This window comes from Onychomys torridus, chromosome 3, assembly GCF_903995425.1.
Source record: "Onychomys torridus chromosome 3, mOncTor1.1, whole genome shotgun sequence".
In the NCBI taxonomy this organism is placed as follows: Eukaryota; Metazoa; Chordata; class Mammalia; order Rodentia; family Cricetidae; genus Onychomys; species Onychomys torridus.
Window position 1 is genome coordinate 125,618,493 of NC_050445.1, and position 19,772 is coordinate 125,638,264.

The following is a 19,772-nucleotide window of genomic DNA, read 5'->3' on the forward strand; positions in this document are numbered from 1 at the left end:
CATATGGAAAAATGAAAAAACCCAAGATAGCTACCGAATTACAGAATCCTGTACAATAAAGAAACTTCCGTACAATAAAGAAACTTCTGGAGGCATCATCATCCCTGACTTCAAGCTCTACCATAGAGCTATAATAATAAAAACAGCTTAGTATTGGCATAAACAGACACGTGGATCAATGGAATCAAATCGAATCGACCCTGACATAAATCCACATACTTATGAATGCCTGATTTTTTTTTTTACAAAGAAGCCCAAATTATGGTTGAAATTACTTTTAACTGTTTCTCCTAGATATACTAATTATATAACAATGAGTTACATCATGACATCTTCATGCATGTGTATCATCTATTTTGCTAATATTCAGTCTATTACCTTCTCTTGTCCCCTTCCACTCCTGCTGGTCCTTCTCTTATTCCCAACTAGTCCCCTTCCCACTCTCACGTGTTTTCGTGTGTGTGTGTGTGTGTGTGTGTGTGTGTGTGTGTGTGTGTGTGTGAACCAATGGAATTTAGTGTGGTTTGCAGGATCATGGGCACCTTGCCGGTGGCTTCACCACCAAAGATGTCGTCTCACCCCCCCCCCCCCCCCCCCCCCCCCACCCAGCATCGAGGTTGAAATGTTTTAACAAGTTCTGTTTCTGTACACATGCATCCAGTTTCTGGAATGCACATATACTCATTGAAGTTTACAGTCTGTACTAAAGCCCCAGCCAGCCTGCTTGTCATGTGGCCAATGGCAGCATCTGGCTATGATGTGGAATAGTCTCAGACACAGACCCTGCCTAGCAAAGGCGACTTTTGGGGCTATGTTCTTTGCCCAAAGATTCTTACATAAGACAGAGGAAAGGAAAACTATGGGATGGTAGAAATCAAACATCCACAAATGTCTTAGGGAGGCTGCTCACCACGGGTGGCTCACGGCTGTCTTCAGCTGGTAATAACACCTCAGCAGCCTCTGCCCCTTTGTTACATTTTTCTCCTATTCTTTCTCTTTCGGGTGTTCCGGATGGTCTAGAAAATCCTCCCCATACCTCTGCAAAGTTCCCATTTCCATATAAACCAAGCAGACCCTTAGCTGTAGGGATTAGAGCATCATCGTCTCTGGAGGCGGGACCACCGCCCTGCCTGCCACAGTCCCTCCATGGCTGTGTTCAACCTTCAGTGCCCAAACACAGCGACATTTGGTTACAGAGTGACGTCCCTAAAGACTTGTTATAAAACAGACATTTAAAATGATTTATTCTTTGGAAATTTCACACACAAATATAATATCTTTAGATCACATCCTCTCCTCATACTCCCCAGATCCACCAATCCACCCGACTTCACTTCCTCTTCCTCTTCCTCCTCTTCCTCCCTGTTCTTGCCCCCCCTTCTATAACCTACCAGGTTCACTTTGTGCTGTCCATATGTGAATGAGTTTTAGGGCATCTATAAATGATAACTGGAAAACAGGTCTCTTGAAATTAAAAAAAAAAAAGAATATAATTCCAAAACATATCTGGCCTCAAGACTTCAAATGAAGAAGTGTAGACCTGTAATAAATCAGATGATGGTAAAGCCATAAAGAAAAATAAGTAGGATAAGGGAGTGGCTGAGGGCTATTGTGTGTGTGTGTGTGTGTGTGTATACATGTGTGTGTGTATATCTGTGTGTGAATGTATGTCATATGAGTATGTTCATGTGTATACATGTGTACTTATGCATGTGAGTAGATGTGTGTGCACATGTGTTTATTTGTGGGTGCATGTGTGTCCATGTGTGTGTGCATATGTATGTGTATGGCATGTGTGTGTGCATGTGTGTATGTATATGTATGTCTGTGGCATATGAATGTATGTGTATATATGTGTTTGCATGTGTATGTGTGTCTGCATGTATGTGTGCATGTGAGTGTATGAATGTGTGTATATGTATGTGTATGTCTGTGTGTACGTGTGTATATATGTGTGTATGTATGTGTGAATGCATGTGTGTGAGCATGTGTGCATGCACGTGTGTTTATGGGTTATTGGACTTTTCAATAAAGTGGCTTTTGAGCTGAAACTTACAGAAGTAAGTGACAGTATGTGTGTCTCTGCAGGAGAATTGTTGAAGGCAGAGAGAACAAAGAACACAAGGCAAGAGCATGCTTAGCGTGTTCCCTGTTGCTATGGAGTCCCCACCCCCACGCCCCCTGGGCTGGCATAGCCTGCTTGTCCACCCACCTGGTCTCCCTCAGGAAATGAGGTCCGAGGGACCAGGGGGCTCAGGTGGGTGACTGGCCACTAGATGGAGCTGTTGACTACACAGGGTCTCAGAAGCAGTGATAAAGATTTGGGATTTGTTCTTAGGCAGGTGGGGAAGCAGGGACTGTGCTCAGCATCAAAAGCACAAAGATGGAGAGGCATAGCGGCTGCTGCCTACGGAGCTGCAGCTTAGTACTGGAGAGTAGTGCCCGCTGCATTTAAGTGTGACAGAAAACAGGCAAGTAGGAAACTGACAAAGAGCAGGAAGGATCCAGACGCTGGTTCTGTCTGCCCTGTGGACTCACAGCTCCCTAAGGCAGTGGACGCTGGCCAAAGTTATCTAAAATTACAAATACCGTTCAAATAAGGCCGATATTAAATTACTATAACTAACTAGCAGTAATAATTCTTGGGCTGGGGAGGAGGTTTAGCAGTTAAAGCAGTGGCCGCACAAGTAAAAAGTTCAGGTCCCCAGAGCCTACACAGAGGCCGGGTGACGGGTGTAGCTCACATGTAATCCAGCCTTGGAAAGAATTACAAAACCCGAAGGTGGAGATGGGCATACCAAGAGGGAGCTGAGCAACACTAGCTGGGAAACTCCGGGTTTGGCTGAGAGACCCTGCTCAAAAAGAGTCGGGTAGATGAGCCATCAAGGAAAATTCTTGCTGTGAACTCCAGGCCCTGAATACATGTGCATGAGCACCTGCACACACATACATGTGCTCCCACAAACATGCAAACATATATATATACACTCATAATGCACAGCACACACACAACATATGCATGAAAAAGGAAAAAAATTTTAAAGAACAAAGCTTCTTAGCCAATACTACCATTTTATTATTCATTATTCTACCAAACAAAACAAATCTTTTTTATCTTTTATCTTTAATATCTTTTATTTTCATTTAAAATTATATTCTCTATTTTAATATAATTTGCCAACTATTTTTTCAAATAATAGGGCTTCTGGAGACTTTTCAAAACAATAATGCATTACTTGATCAAATTCAGAAGTGTCTGGAGGCATATTTGGAGTCCAAGAGAGTTATCTTTCCAAGGTAAGTTAAAAAAAGAATCAACCTATGACATTTTGTTGTAGACTGTAGATCAATTAGAAATGACAGTTATACCCCCAAACCTCAGAGAACTGGAGAGGAGACAAGGATGCCCGTGCTGCCTGTGGACTTGCCTCAGACCTGTCGGGCAAACACTAAGCTCTCGGAGATGCCCAGGCTGGAGGTGAGCAAGGCTCACTCTCTGCTTGAGGGTGCGGGGAGCCCACAGCATGTCACTCCCTCCATCTCCCCATCCTCAGCTCTGTGGCCTTCCCGGCTTCAGCTCTTCTACTCCCTGCATTTAGCGTGGGCCCTGGAGTCTTCGCCCCTGAGAGGCCTGACAACTCGCTTTGCAGTGTTGGCATGATTTGGTAGTCTAGAACTTCAGACAAATCAAAGACTAAAGTAACTGCATTTCCTAATGCTCACTTGCATTACTTGGGCCTAAGTTCCTGTTTGGTCAGGAACAGACACGTTCATTCTTTACCCATTTCATGTAAAATGATAATGGAAACACAGGCAGGAGGCTTCATTTCCTCATAAGTATGGCCATGTCTGTTGGCAGAATCATCATCATCACTTTCCATAGCAGCATATGTTGCCTTGTGATTGGTACAGTGTCACGAGAGCAAAGGGCTCCACAGCCACCCACCTATTAGCTCTTCAATAGTTAACGTGCTGTGTGACGTATCTTCACTAAAGCTCAAAGCCAAGTAACAGGCAAACAGGCCAATATTGTAGCAAGATCTAAAGGTATTAATAATTTTTAGAAAAATCCTTTCTATTCTAGCAACTGGGCCTAGGTGTTCGAGATACATCATCCCTAACTTTTACAAGAACTTCCTTAGAGACATGTGGCTGCCCCCAACCCCAGAGAAGTGGGATTAGAGGCCCAGGGCATCAGTGCCCAGGGGCAGATGTGGAGGGATCTTACCTTTGACATCTACCCAAGGCTGGGCATCAATGTCACGCCATGCTTTACATCAAGGTGTCCCTTGAACTCTGCAGGTTTTACTTCCTGTCGAATGATGAGCTCCTGGAGATCTTGGCCCAGACACGAAATCCACAAGCCGTGCAGCCTCATCTAAGGAAATGCTTCGACTCTATTTCGAAGCTCGAGTTTGCGCTCATGCCTCCAGCAGAAGGGAAAATCCCTGGCATGGACACCGAGCCAGAAAAGGTCTTCACCAATGACATTTTGGCCATGCTGTCGCCTGAGGGAGAGCGGGTAAGGTGCTCAACAGTTCCTTGTGGATAAACTTGATCACGTGCCTGGGACCAGGGTTGAGGCTGCTCATTCTCACCCTAGGCTTGCCAGGGACTCTGATAGTCCAGCAGTTTCGAGAATAACTGAGGTAAAACTCTTACCCTCAAAGAGCTGGACAGCTAACGGAGAAACTAGAAGCAGCCACACTACTCACAATGGTCTGTTTGGGGAATGCAGTGGAGAGACGCCATCACATATTAGCCAGCTCTGCAAAGAGGAACAGTGACTGGCTAGAGCACCAGAGCTTTGCCAGGGCCTCTGGATCAAGACCTACCACCCTCTAATTGCTTCCACAAGATAGCATGAGTAGTAGCACCCCACTAGCAGGGCGACAGGGACTTGCAGCTGTTACTCTATATAAATGACTTAATGTGCAGCCATTGTGCTCTGTGTGAGAGGGTCTGTTACTGCAGTTCCTCCAGTACTGTGCAGCCCCTGCATTCGGAGAACATTGAGAGAGTGAAGGGCAGACACACACACACACACACACACACACACACACACACACAGAGAGAGAGAGAAATATAGATGCACACATGTATGCATGCATCCTTGCTGATGCAGAGGGAAAGAAATGAGAGAATTAAGGATAAAACATCGAGAATTTCTTGAAAACATGAAATTTCCAAGAAAAAGCGGTTAAAGGAACCCCAACAAGCAGATACCCAAGTTACTGGAAGTCAAGAGAAAGAAGCATGAAAAGTACTGAAAAGATGTGGCTCGGACTTCTTAAATATGGAGACCTGGGTGACTTACGGGAATGGTTGGGGGTAAACTTTAGACCACAGCGCTATGCAAAGGGAAATGGTTGAAGAAATGGAGCCTGTGGGGAGCCCTCTTGCAAGGAGCCTGCCCTAGAAGGGTGCTTTACTAGAAGGCAGCAAAGGGGTGGGTCATGTGACAAACTGCCAAAGGCCTCCCTGTTTACAGAGCTCAGGGTTCTGTTGCAGAAATGCAACGTGTGGGCAGCTCACAAGCCCCACCTAAGACACTTTCTAATCAACCTAATTGCCTCATAGGTCGGCCTGGGGAAAGGCCTCAAGGCGAGAGGCAACGTGGAAGAATGGCTGGGTAAGGTGGAGGAAGCCATGTTCACGTCCCTCCGCCGCCTGTGCAAAGCGGCCATTGCTGACTACCAGGGGAAACCCAGGACAGAGTGGGTGACGGCTGGCCACCCTTCCCAAGTAACGTGCTGCTAGCTTTCTCTTTCTGGAGCCTGCTTTGGTGCGACAAAGCACATACCTAAGGGAGATGTTTTGTCGCAGGTGATCCTGACCATTTCTCAGATTATGTGGTGCCGGGATTTGACCGAGTGTCTAGAATCTGAAGGCAATCACTTTGAGGCCCTGGAAGAATTTGAAAAAGTGAATTTTGAGGTAAGTTCTTTATCAGAGAGGCCTTGTACATGTTGCCATGCAAGATGGCAAGATGGTCTCAAGTTGTTTTTGTTGTTGTTGTTGTGGGGGGTGTTTTTTTTTCAGGGTTTTTGTTTTTGTTTTGTTTTGTTTTGAGACAGGGTTTCTCTGTGTAGCCCTGGCTGTCCTGTATCTCACTCTGTAGACCAGGCTGGCCTCAAACTCACAGAGATCCACCTGCCTCTGCCTCCCGAGTGCTGGCATTAAAGGTGTGTGCCACCACCACTTGGCTTAGGTCCCATGGTTTTTATCATGGTTAATGCAAATTCACTTTGTTTCAGAAGTTCTAAAGTGCTGACCTGACTTCCAAACCTTCCGAGTTCTCACTGAAGTCATCGTGTTCAGTTTTTTCTTAGGGACACTCCCTTGATGATTAGTATTTGTACAAATAACTATAAACTACAAGGGAAAGCAATGTAAGAAGGAAATGGGAGGGTAATTTATAATGATTTGCAAACGTTTAAACATAATTGTTTACTAGGATCTGTGTTGTGGTTTGAATGAGATGTCCCCCGTGGTTTTTCAGTATTTGAACACTTGGTCCCCAGTTGGTGGCACTATTTGGGGAGGCTTGGGAGGTGTGGCCTTGTTGGAGGAAGTGTGTCACTACAGATGGGCTTTGAGGTCTCCAAGCCTCCTGCTATTCCAAGTGTGATCTCTCGGTTTCATGCCTTCGGGCTGAAGACTAAATTCCCCAGCTTCAGGCTGTAACCCCTCACCTCTGCTCCGCCATCACAGACTCCGATCCCTCTGGAACCATAAGCCCAAACAAACACTCCCTTCTGTAAAGCTGCCCTTATCATGATGTTCTTACCACAGCAATAGAAAGGTAACTGTTAGTTAGGATGCCTCTCACAGAAATTTATAGTTTTATTAAAAAATTTTGAGTGAAGCCAGCATTGTCATGCGTATCTGAAGCCACAGTGCTGTGGGCCAGATCCTAGGAACTTCTGGTAAGCTAGCCAGCCTCCCTTCAACAGCAAACTTCAGTTTCAGTGAGACACTCTCTCAAGGGAGTAAGACAATGCAATGGGGGAAGACACCCTCTGGCCTTCTCCGGCTTCTGCATGCATGCGAAACTTCACACGCATGTATACACACACACACACACACACACACACACACACACACACACACACACACTTAAAAACATACCGTAAATGCACAGGACAGTATTTCTAGCAATAGGCCACAGTGTTGTGCAGCAGATCTCCAGAACCCACTCATCTTACCTAACTCTACAGCCTCATGTCTGCTGAACAGCAGTACCCCCACTGCGAGCCCTGGTAACCACCACTCTTCTCTGTTTACAAGAGTTTGATGACTAGACACACCTCACTCCTGTGACTGGCTTATTTTATTTAGCTTCGTGTCCATCCAGTTCATTCGTGTGGTCTCCTGTGACAGGATCCCTTTTCAGGCTGAATGCTAGTCCACTGTGTGAGTAGGACACATTTTCTTTATCCACTGATGGCACTGTAGGTGATTGCTTTGTGCTGACTGTGGTCAATAATGCTCCTTAAGACCCTGATGTCAATTCTTTGATATATATGCTCAGAAACTGGGTTACTCGGTCAAATTGTAATTCTGTTTTTAGGCTTGTTTTGTTTTGTTTTTGAGAAACCTCCGTACCATGTCCCATCCATACGTCCCAACCTCATATTCCTACCAGCCATGTCCAGGGATCCCTAGCCCCATGCCCTTGCCAGTACTTGTTGTCTTTTTATTTTGATAACGGCTTTGAGGTGACATCACATTGTGGCTTTTTTACTATTTGTTCTTTGACAATGTCATACACGTACATAGCACACCCAATGTATTCTCACCCCTACCCTCTCTTACATGTCTCCCACGCTTCTCATCCCCACCATACTCTTTAGAGGTCCCTTTCTCGCATTCATTATCTTTTTGTCTTGTTTTGTGACCCACTGTTTTTTTAAACAGGACCACCTGTGTGGCCCTAGGTTTGGAACCTGGTGGACTCACCACTGATTACACCGTGAAGGCAATGACTGACCTCCCTCTCAGGCTCCATCAGCAGCCAATAGTTCAGCAAAGAGGGGCAGTCCCCCATGGGACAGCCCACCCCCACCCCCGTGAGCGCCTCCTTGATCCACCATTGGCTGTTGATGGGCCCAGTCTTATGCAAGCCCAGCACGGATGACGCAGCTGCTTTGAGATCATGGAATGGCTGTGCTGTGTCCTGAAGATGACATTTCCTACCCTTCACCCTGGTTCTTATGAGCTTCTCCTCCCTCTCCTATCATGTCCCTTGTGCCTTAGTGAGGACGCTGTCCCTGTCTTATTGAAGGCTGAGCATTCAACCCTCATTTGCTCTCTGTGCTGGGCTGTTTTGTTTTGTTTCTTTGCTGCCTTGACACATACTGGGGAGCTGGAGTCATCTGAGAAGAGGGTGCTTCAGTTTAGAAACTGCCTCTCCAAGATTGACCTGTGAGCATATCTGTGGGGGCTTTCTTATTAATGATTGATGTGGGAGGGATCAGCCCATTGTAGGTAGTGCCATCCTTGGGCATGTGGTCCTAGTATACAAGAAACTGAGAAAGAGATAGAGAGCAAGCCAATAAGCAGCATTCTTCCATGGCCTCTGCATCAGCTCCTACCTTGAGCTCCTGCCCTGGCTTCCCTGGATGATGGACTGTAACTTGTAAGTGGAAATAAACCCTTTGCTCCCAAGCTGATTTTTGTCATGGTGTCTATTCAGCAATAAAAAGCAAACCAGGACACCTTTAGCATCTTGTGCAGCTCTGAATCTCAGCACTCACTGTTTACACAAAGAGAAACTTCTCAGATAGAGAATGAGGATAACCATGTGTTTGCAAATTTCATAATTTCATTTTTCTGACATTGAACTTTTGATAGTAACATGCTTGGTGACTAGAGATATTCAGCATCATATATGGCTATATAGATATAGATACAGACATCAATGTATAGATACAGGTATAGACACTGGACATTTGGTATCTCTTCTTTAGAAAAATAGTATTCATGTCATTTTCCCATTTTTTAATTTGAGTTATTTGGTATTTTCTTATTGTTATCTTATGCCACATATGAAAATAAATTCAAAGTAGATTCAGGAAAGATTTAAACATATGACTCAAAGCCAAAAAGTTCCATGATATTTTCCTTCACATTGATTTTCTGGCCATGACAGCAAAAGCAAAAACAGACAGTGGAACTATACCAAACTAAAAAGCTTTTCCCAGCAAAGGAAACAATTAACAGAGTAGAAACCCAATCTAGACAACGAAGATATAATATCTGTCAGCAGTATTTCCAATAAGGACCTAGGCTTGATCTTCAGCTCCAAATTTAATTGCACTCCCAAGTGCCACTGCATTTCTAAAGATTCACCCTTGAAACAGAACAGAGAAAGAGAGCAACCGTCTTGAGAGAAGCAGAAACACCACAGGGAGATTGTCGGTGGGATTCTTTCCCCAAAGTCCTAGAATAGAGAAGTAGATCTCCAGAGAAAGTCCCACAGCCATCTGCACACGGTCCCTGATCTGGCCAAAACAGGATGAAAATCCAGCCCACAAGTATAAGACCCTCAGAGGTGCCATCCTACTTGATAAGGATGTGATAATTTGGGGTAAATAGGGAGATAAAATATTTGTATTTAGTCATTAGCCTGGTTAAAATTCTGTACAATTTTCTTTTATTATTATCAGTAGAAAACTACCCCTACAAATGAGAGGCATCATCGGGATGACCTGGAACTCTGTGTAGGCCAGACTAACCCCAGACTCACAAAGATCCACCTGCTTTTGCCTTTGAGTGCTAGGATTAAAGGAATGCCACCATATCTGGTGAATTTCTAGGTAGAGCAGTCTATCCCCAGAGACATCATCATATATCAGGGAATTTCAAGAAGCAAATGTCCACTCAGGTCTAATTTTACGATTTCATGACTGTGTGACAGCCATCCAGTTAATGACCCTCTGATGATTAGTTTGCTTTAATGCAATAAAAGTATTCAGATAGCCTATGCTTCATAGAAGTTTTATGGAAATTAAGACATTGTATTGTATTATTTTGTCCAGAATTATAAAGTTTTCTAATTAGATGGGTTTTTTGGGTTTTTTGTTTGTTTGGTTTTGGTTTTACGAGACAGGGTTTCTCTGTGTAGCTTTGTGCCTTTCCTGGATCTCTCTCTGTAGACCAGGCTGGCCTCGAACTCACAGAGATCCACCTGGCTCTGCCTCCCAAGTGCTGGGATTAAAGGCGTGCGCCACCACTGCCCAGCAAGATGGGTTTTTTTGGTTTTTTGTTTGTTTGTTTGTTTGTTTTTAACACAGATCTACTTTAAATTTAATAATGAAAATAAATATTGCAAACTGATGTTGAAAATTCACAGGAACTCTTATATTTTTGGTTGTGAGCCTAGTCTTTAACAGCTGAGCCATCTTGGGGGGTGGGAGGAGGGAAGAGGTGGGATCTGTGAGTGATATGTAGGGTGAGTAGAAAATTTCTTAATAAAAAAATTAAATAAATAAACTTTTGAGTGGAGAGAGAGAGAGAGAAAGAAAGAAAGGAAGGGAAAGAGGGAGGGAGGGAGGGAGGGAGGAAGAAAAAGAAAGAGGAAGAAAATTCACAGCAACAATTCTTTAATTTGTAGAGATTAAACGCCCTGGCTGCAATAGTTCGAGGCGCTCTTCCTAAATTACACAGAAACATCATAACCGCATTGATTACCATTGATGTGCATGCAAGAGATATAGTTACTGAACTGGTTCAAGCCAAGGTAAATGTTTCATTGATGGAAAATGACATGGCAATCTGCGACCTCCTCCACGTGTGTGTCTAACACAAACCCCATGTCTATCATGATGTAGGTAGACACAGCCGACTCCTTTGACTGGCAGAGACAACTGCGCTATTATTGGGATCTAGACCTGGATAACTGTGTGGCTAGAATGGCGCTCTCTCAGTATACCTATGCCTATGAGTATTTGGGAGCATGCCCGAGACTGGTCATCACTCCTCTCACGGTATGTTATTGATCACAGGAGTGCCTTTTCATCAGAACAGTGTTGAAAGTATTCATCATTGCTACATCTTCATAAAACAAAGTGTTGCACAGTTTGATTTTTGTGGCTGGGTCTGTGGGCATATTTCAGTTAGAATTTTTCAGGGTCACGGAGGTGTTTCATTCTGGAAAGTGCTAGCCATTTAGGCATGAAGACTTGAGTTCAGATCCCATATAGGAAGCTGTGCATGGGGACGTGTGCTGCAACCATAATGCTGGGGTGGCTGAAATAGGAAGATCCCCGCTGATCACTGGCCAACCAGCCTAACCAAACCAGTGAGAGACTCTGTCTTAAAAAATAAAGTGGAGAATGATTGAAGAAGACACCCATTGTTGACCACTGATGCGCGCGCGAGGGGCACACACACACACACACACACACACACACACACACACACACACTTCTACTAAATAAATGATTTAGAACTGTGAATCTGTAAATAAAGTCACTTCTTATCAACAATGACAAATGATCATTTTCTTCAGGATCGTTGCTATCTTTGCCTTATGGGGGCTTTGCAGCTTGATCTTGGAGGTGCACCTGCGGGGCCTGCCGGTACTGGGAAGACAGAGACCACCAAAGACCTAGCAAAAGCTCTCGCCATCCAGTGTGTGGTCTTCAACTGCTCTGACGGTTTGGACTACAAGGTGCAGTTTAGTTTTTAATCTGAATACAAGTATTAAATGCTTTCACCAGTTTTCTTTGTTCACAACATGACTTAAAACAATGAGAGACAGGTGATGACGCACAGAGAGGAAAATGGTATTAAAACAGGACAAAGAGAGAAAGTCACCATGTGGTGGGCTGGATCATCTGGGTAAGAATCAGTGCAGGGGAGACATGTCAAGAGAGAATTTTTCTTAAAGAAGATCTATGCAGGGTGGCTTGGGGGTAGCTGCAAAGATGGCTCAGCAGTTAAAGAGTGCTTGCTACGCCTTCTGAAACCTGAGTTCATTCCCAGCACCCACACCAGGTGGTTCACAATCATCCATAACACTAGCTCCAAAGTATCTGGCACACTCTTCTGGCCTCCATGGACATTGCAGGCCTACACACACATACATAGACACACACACACATAAATAATAAAATAACCTCTTAAAACCTATACATAAGTAAGTAGAATAAAAGGTCATAGAGGCTACAGGAAAGACATAAGAACGAAGTCTAACTTTACTGGAGAAGATGGGCAGCTGAGAGACACTGATACACAGTGTGCAGTATGAAGGCTGATACACAGCTCACTACTGAAGCACTTGCCTGGTGAATTTGATTTTCCCACACCACCAAAGATGCAAGCAGCCTTCAGGGAATTGAAGTATGTGGGAGGAGAAAGAATTAATGGTAAGGTTTTCATATTGGTCTTGGGGCCCCTTTATATATTCAGAATTTTTCAAGTCAGATTGTAGCCATTGGTGTTTCACGTGTTAGAAATTAAAGATGATATATTTTATATACTTATTAGACTTAAAATATCAATAATAATATTAGCATAAAAATCCATTTTGTGACTTTTTGCAGGCAAAAATCTTATTGGCTACTTATATGTCTTTTAAATCTTTGGTGGTTGGCAAAATGGATTTTCATATTTTCTTTTGTACTTAATCTCTTGAAGATTGTTGTTTTTTTGGTTGAATTGTCTGAAGAAAATCTAGTTTCTGATAGAAATGTCCTCTGAAAAGAGGAATATTTTAATGATTTTTTAGGTAGTTGAGTGTAACAGACATATAACACTTTAGTGCGATCATGAGGATACTTTGACCTCACAGACACCCTGAAAGACATTGGGGCTTGCAGAGATCCATGTTGGCTTTTTAGTTCTTCCAATGGGTGCTATTAAAATCACAAAAATATGCATTCCTTTCTTTATTGTTAGAAACTTTGAACACTACCAGTTCATTAAATAAAACTTTTTTAGACCTTGTCTTCCAACTTTCTACCTTCCATTTCCTGTCACAGTCTGTGACATTTGCACACTGTTCAATACTTGTCTCTGTTTTGTCTGGAAATTGAATATAAAATGTCAGTGCCTCACACAGTATTCATGCTAAGATTGCTCTTTGCAGGATTTGAGGGCATGTTAGACCCCTAGATCAGAATTAACACAGCAAAATACACTACCTGCCCTTCAAAGGAAAGAATTATTTCAAGCAACAAATAGTCTCTTTCTTTAGCTCCCCCAGGACAGTGTTTTCTTTGTGTGTATAAATCGCCCAGTGATCTTCTATTAGAATAGATGAGCTATTCAATTCTATTTGCTTCTCCAGTTGACCACAATTTCAGAAACCATCAACATCAGAGCAAGTCATTGGATGCCCACAAGGGAGTAAGACAAAGAAAACATACCATTATTGTTTATGAGAAGAGACATAAGCACGCTGTCTAAACCACAACATGACTGAACATTCCCCTCTCCCAGTTACCTAGTCACTGCTGCATTTTCAGCAAAGCTGCAGGCAGCTGTCCTTCGGCCTGCTACCTAGATGTGCATTATCATGAAGTGCATCACAGAATTGCCCCTGCTCTCTTCTTTGTATAAGATAATGCTAAAACTGAAGGAGCCTAATCCAGTGACCAATGCCCTTCTAAGAAGGAGGAACTGTGAGTATAGTCACATAAATAGAAGGAAAAATATGTGAGAGGACACACTAGAAGCAGAGACTGGAGTGATGCAATGCAAGCTGGGGATAGTAGGGATTGCCTGCAAATACTAAAATCTGGAGGCAAGAAGACATTTTGCCTAGGTAAGCATGGTTTATCGACACCTCAGTTTCCCATTTTTAGCTTCCAGAGCTGTAACATCATATATATAATTGATACTTAAAGCCAGCCAGTCTATTGCAATTTGTTGATATACAGAGCAGGGCCTAGAGAGATGGCTCAGCAGTTAAGAGGGCTTGCTGCTCTTGCCAAAGACCCAGGTTGGTTTTATAGCACCCACATTGGCCAGCTCACAATCACCTGCAACTCTAGCTCTAGGAGTCCAGCACACACGTGTACACATACACATAAATAAAAATTAAAAATTGGAGTTTCAGAGATGGCTCACTGGCTGCTTTTCCAGAGGGCACAGGTCCAGTTTCCAGCTCACAACCACCTGTAACTCCAGTTCTAGGAGATCTGACATCCTCTTCTGGCCTCTGTGGGTATTAGGCCCACAAGTGGTACATAGACATACATACAGGCCAAACACCAATACACATAAAATAAAATAATAAATGTTTAAAAATAAATAAGTCTTTCAATATTGTACATGTTATCTATTTATGTAGTGCAGAGCTCTTCTTCACTGAGCCTTTGCTGATGGGCCAAGCCCAACCCCTACAACAACCTCTTTCCTCATGTTCTAAAACAAGCCATGGTTCCTTTGGGACTCACAGGGCTCACCTCACCAAGTGTGTGCTCTCCCTTGTTGGGACAAGTAAGAAATGCAATTGTGATTGATTATAGATGTGTTTCCTGTCTGTCCTCGGCCCTTATGTTTGTCCTCTCCTTCACTCACATTGAAAGGGGGCTGGAGAAATGGCTCCATAGTTAAGACTACACTACTTTTGCAGAGGACCTGAGTTCAGTTCCAAGAACCCATGTTGCAAAGCTCACAACCATTTGTAAATCTAGCTCTAGAGGATCCTATTCTCTCTTCTGGCCTCTGCAGGTATCTGCACATGTGTGCACGCGCACACGTGTGTACACACACATACACACACACACACACACACACACACACACACACACACCCCTAAAAATCAACCTGACTTGCGAAAACATTTGTTGATCATTGGGTCATTAGAAACATCCCTTTCGGCAGGGGAGTTCCTTCCTTCCTTCCTTTCTTTCTTTTCTTTTTTTCTTTTTTTGGTTTTTCAAGACAGGGTTTCTCTTTGTAGCCCTTGTTGTCCTGGAACTCACTTTGTAGACCAGGCTGGCCTTGAACTCACAAAGATCCACCTGCCTCTGCCTCCCAAGTACTGGGATTAAAGGCATGTGCCACTACAACCTGGGGAAGCATCCTTTCTTAAGATCACTAATTGGGACCACCCCTCTGTTAGACAAAATGAAAGTTTTGCATTCTGGGCCAGTGTGTCATACTAAGATACTGTTTGTGTGAGGTCAGGCTGCTCTTAGCATCTCCTGGGCTTTGATGCAGACAACCCAGGTGAGGGCTGGATTTCCAACTCCCACAGTCCTCCTTGGCCAAGAGTGGCAGAATGAAAGGGTCATTTGTATAGGCATGTACTCAAGGAGCCATGGTTTAGCAAAGAACTGATATCAAAAGTCAAATTCAAGAACGTTTTTCTTACTTTTGTTAAACTGCCCACACATCGGTATTGCTTTGATGTCTTCATGTACCCTAGAAGACAGGCATCTCCCTTGATCTTCAGTATTTCCCACTCTGTTGTTCAGCACATGTTTAATGTTTCTAATGTTGATCATAGTATTTTTAATTTTCAAAGACTTTCCTACGCCAACATTCTTAGTATTTTATGAGAATGCAATTTCCTCTCAAATCTCTCTAAGGATTCCACTGGAATTATTTCAAATGCTTGTCCATTTCCTAAACAATCTTCATTTCTTCCATGGTTGCTCACTTGTCTCGTTCCTTCTTTTCCCGCAAGTTGGTTTTCACCCAAATGCATGTTGATTGACTTCTTGGCTTAATGTATGAATAGAAGACTAAGTTGTTTATGTGGTTAGCTTGTTTCTCCAGAGTGTTAGCTGTGCTTTCAGGTCTAGCATGTATGGAGAGCAGACTTCTCCAGAGAGTCCGGACATAGAGCAACCAGTACACCTTACTGAATGATAGCTGAGGATTTTCCTTCTAAGTGTCCACATTCCAGTTGTTTTCTCTCCTGAATGGAACCATCTTTTATTATTACTGAGTATCAACGACTGAATTGAGAGATCTGGAATCATCTTTCTTTCCCTGTCTCTGCTTTCCTGGCCCCACCACCAATGTCTTTACCTCTCACAATCTCGTAATATCTCCCCTAAATAGACTCCTTTGTCTACAATGAGGTCCTGGTATTTTAATCTGATGGAGAAAAGTCAGTGTTGAAATCTCAACAACCTTCCACATAGAAGAGGAGAAGGAAAGACCAACAGATGAAGAACCACAAGTTGTCCTTCCCGTCCTGATGTTGGGTTTGGAAATTCTTGAAGGCCCCACTGAGCAGTATTTCTGCTTTTTCTACCTTGGGATATACTTCTCTTGGTTATATGATCTATTTCGATGTTTTTCCATCTTCTGGCAATTTTTTTCCCAAAATTTTCTTCCTGTCATTATTTTCCCCTTTACATCATGATTTTATCACATGGGAACAGGTATGTGTAGACACACAAATGATGATACACAGAAAGACAGAGAGAGAGGAGAGAGAGAGATGTATAAACTACGGTTGCTGGAATAGGAGGAAGAACAGTAACTGTTCAGTTCACTTGACCTTGAGACAAAGTACATCAGGTCCATTCTTAGAGACAGTGCATACTATAAAGGAATATCAACCCAAACCACCAGTCTTCAGACACTGTACGCTTTAGACAGCACAGTTACACAGACATTCTCATTCACCACTAGGATTCTGCTACAGAATTGATCAACAGAGCCTGGAAAGGCGGCTCCGCTCAGGAGTTCGGAGCACTGGAAGCTCTTGCAGGCTCCAGGTTTAGTTCCCGGAAGTCATATGGTGGCTCCCAATGCCCTCTTCTGGCTTCAGTGGACACTGTACCCACATGGAATACATACATATATGCAGACAAGATTCTCAAACATGTAAGATAAAAATAAATCTTAAAAAAGAAGAAGAAATCCAGACCCGCTCCCAGGGCAGCAGGGCCTCTTTTGGGAGTTCTCGTGCAGGCACCTTTCAGAGACAACAGAAATCCCCGCTAGTGAAATTCCCCGAGGCCTCTTTATTACCCTCAAGTTTGTCCCTTCCATGAGTTGTACTCCTTGAGAACTTCTAAGTATTTGCCATCGATAAGTGGAGGTTATCTGAATAAAAGTTCCCCCAAGGAGATGTTACATGTTAAGGTTTTATTTAACAGAGAAATCAGATCCAAACTACTTAAAGAGAAGCAAAAACTACTTGTAGAAATGTGCTTGCTTCTGACCTGTGACGCTCATTGTCATTAGAATACCCAGAGCAACAACCCTGCAGAGACCACCTTCTTTTTCGTCAGTGTCTCAGCTCCAAACTAAACATCAGAGGAGACAGCAGTGCAGCCTGACGCTGACCAGCTTCGCTTGCATTGCAGATGATGGGGCGCTTCTTCAGTGGCTTGGCGCAGTCTGGCGCCTGGTGCTGCTTTGACGAGTTCAATCGAATTGACATTGAAGTCTTGTCTGTCATTGCCCAACAACTCATCACCATTCGGAACGCCAAAGCCGCCAAGGTGAGACTTCAGGGTGGCTGGCTGGCAATGTCGCTGTCTCAGATTGGTCATTAACTCACCAAACAGTGCATTAGGGGGACAGTTTCAGTATAATCTGTCAGCACCACAGTAACAGTACTGACTTGGGAACTTGGGTATAGGAAGTCCTGGTCTAAACAAAATGAAGAAATAAAGGCTGTGCCGGTTCTGGAGCATAAAGAGACTCTGAGACTAGTGCCTGAGCTTAGAAAACCTGTCTTCCCATGCCCAATACACACACACACACACACACACACACACACACACACACACTCACGTGCACAAACATATACATAATGTACATAGACACATACACACATTTTCTTTCCCTTACTTTTGACATTTACTTACCTAATGTTTCTTCAGTGCCACATTTTCTGGGCCCCATACCTTCCTTTGTGGCTTCCAGGGTCAACCTAGTGTTGGTAGAAAAATAGGAGAGAAAACCTGAGAAGCCCAGAGTCCATACCTCATCAGGTGAGCTCTTTGGAGCTCATTGGACAGGAAAATTTGAGGGCCAAATAGAGAATCTGAGTGACCCTGCTTCTTAATACACCCTTATGTGAGTCATTCCTAAAGAAAGGGGTTTTGTGTTTGGGAGGTAACTGCTGTGAGGGATGGGACCTTCTAGGTTTGGTTACCAAAGAGCAGCACAATTCAGCCTACACAGACTAGAACCTTCCTCAAACCCTCAAGGAACTAACTGCACCAAGTCTCTTAATTCCTCCACTCGAACTTCCTTGGGCTCCATCAGTAAGGCTCATATTGCAAAGCTGGGGGACTTTGGACTCACCCCAGCTCAGGGGCCAATTACCATTGAAAGATGCCCTGGTAAAGAGTTAAGTCCAACATGGAATCCTCAGAAGGTCACTCTCCCCACACTTTGTCTTAGTGTCACAGGGGAGCAGAGGCCACACCACGCAAAGACTAAAACTAGACTGGAATTTCCTGGAAGAATACCAGGAAGTAGGAGTGGAGAGGCTGCATCCAGCCGTGAAGTCTGAGGTAAACCAAAGAGTCTCAGCGGATGTTGAGGCCAGAAGCTTTCAGGACTGGACAGGAAGGAGCAAGGCAGGGCAGGGAAGTAGAGAGCGGTAAACACTGAGCCCAGAAGAGACCGGAAGGAGTTAGACCGGAAGGAGTTAGATCAAGAGAAAGCTTCCGTATTCCCACAAAGGATTCAGTGGGCTCTGCTTGGCCACTCCTTAAGTGAGTGTCTGATTCAAGAAATGATTGTGGGAAAGAATTTACAAAGGCTTGGAGAAGTGCTCACTCATTATACCTTCTCTTTGAACAGCTCTCCAGATTCATGTTTGAGGGACGAGAAATCAAGCTCATTATGACCTGTGCGGCTTTCATCACCATGAACCCTGGCTATGCCGGCAGAACGGAACTGCCAGACAACCTGAAAGCCCTGTTCAGACCATTTGCCATGATGGTTCCCAATTACGCGCTGATTGCAGAGGTGAGCTTCAGACCGTACCAAGGCAAGGTTTTCAGCATGGCTTGGCCTGTTTGCCGTCTAACTCTCTCAAGGCAGAGACTCCTTTTGTTTCCTAGTTTCTTTTCTGTTACTGTGATAAAATGCCTCGACCAAAAGGAACTTAGGAGAAAAAGGATTTATTTTGGCTCTTAATTCCAGACTGCAGTCCATCAAAACTGATAAGAAAAGGAGGCAGGAACTTAGAGCAGCTAGTCACATCCACAGTCCAGAACCAAGAGAAATGAATCCAGGCTTGCTTACTTGTACTCAGCTCACTTACGCACTTACCCAGTCTAGGGCCTAAGCCCAGGGAGTGGAGCCACCCACAGTGGGCAGGTTTGGCCTCTGAGCAATGAATCCATGCCCCCATAGACACAACCACAGGCCAACCAGATGGAGACAATCCATCATTAAGACTCTCTTCCCAGGCAATTCCCGATCATGTCACGTGGACAATTCAGCCTCCACGTCTCACTCTCTAAGCACTCAAGCAATGGGTGCCCATTTTCACTCACCCTGGGTGTGAATTCGAGCAGACAGGGACTGTCTCATTCTGCAGGGTTGTTTGGTTTTCAGTCTTACTGCCAACATCCAGAATTCTCCCCAAATGGTGCATAGAATGTAGCAGACTCCTAAAAATGGGATGAATCAGTGTATTTAATTAGCCCATCTACTGGGCTTTAATCAGGTCATCTCTAGGAGTTTAAATGTTGGGATTTGCTCTAAAAAGACAGTATTATCATTTCTCTCTGGATGTAAATTTGAGTCAAGAAGTGTTGGAGCCCAGTCTGGGGCCTTGTTCCTATAATCCCAGCACTTAGAAGGCTAAGACAGAAGGATTACTGTGC

At 43.9% G+C, this 19,772-nt stretch overlaps 1 protein-coding gene across 1 annotated transcript in view; it reads left to right on the forward strand.

Moving 5' to 3' along the window:
- The window catches only part of Dnah6 (dynein axonemal heavy chain 6), a 199,313-nt gene that overhangs the window by 61,865 nt on the left and 117,676 nt on the right, over window positions 1–19,772 (forward strand). The window contains exons 23-31 of the mRNA XM_036180253.1: window positions 3,201–3,297; window positions 4,303–4,522; window positions 5,581–5,745; window positions 5,827–5,937; window positions 10,619–10,744; window positions 10,836–10,991; window positions 11,516–11,677; window positions 17,286–17,423; window positions 18,739–18,906. Coding sequence (XP_036036146.1) covers window positions 3,201–3,297; window positions 4,303–4,522; window positions 5,581–5,745; window positions 5,827–5,937; window positions 10,619–10,744; window positions 10,836–10,991; window positions 11,516–11,677; window positions 17,286–17,423; window positions 18,739–18,906 — 1,343 coding nt within the window. The remainder of the gene's footprint in view (window positions 1–3,200; window positions 3,298–4,302; window positions 4,523–5,580; window positions 5,746–5,826; window positions 5,938–10,618; window positions 10,745–10,835; window positions 10,992–11,515; window positions 11,678–17,285; window positions 17,424–18,738; window positions 18,907–19,772) is intronic.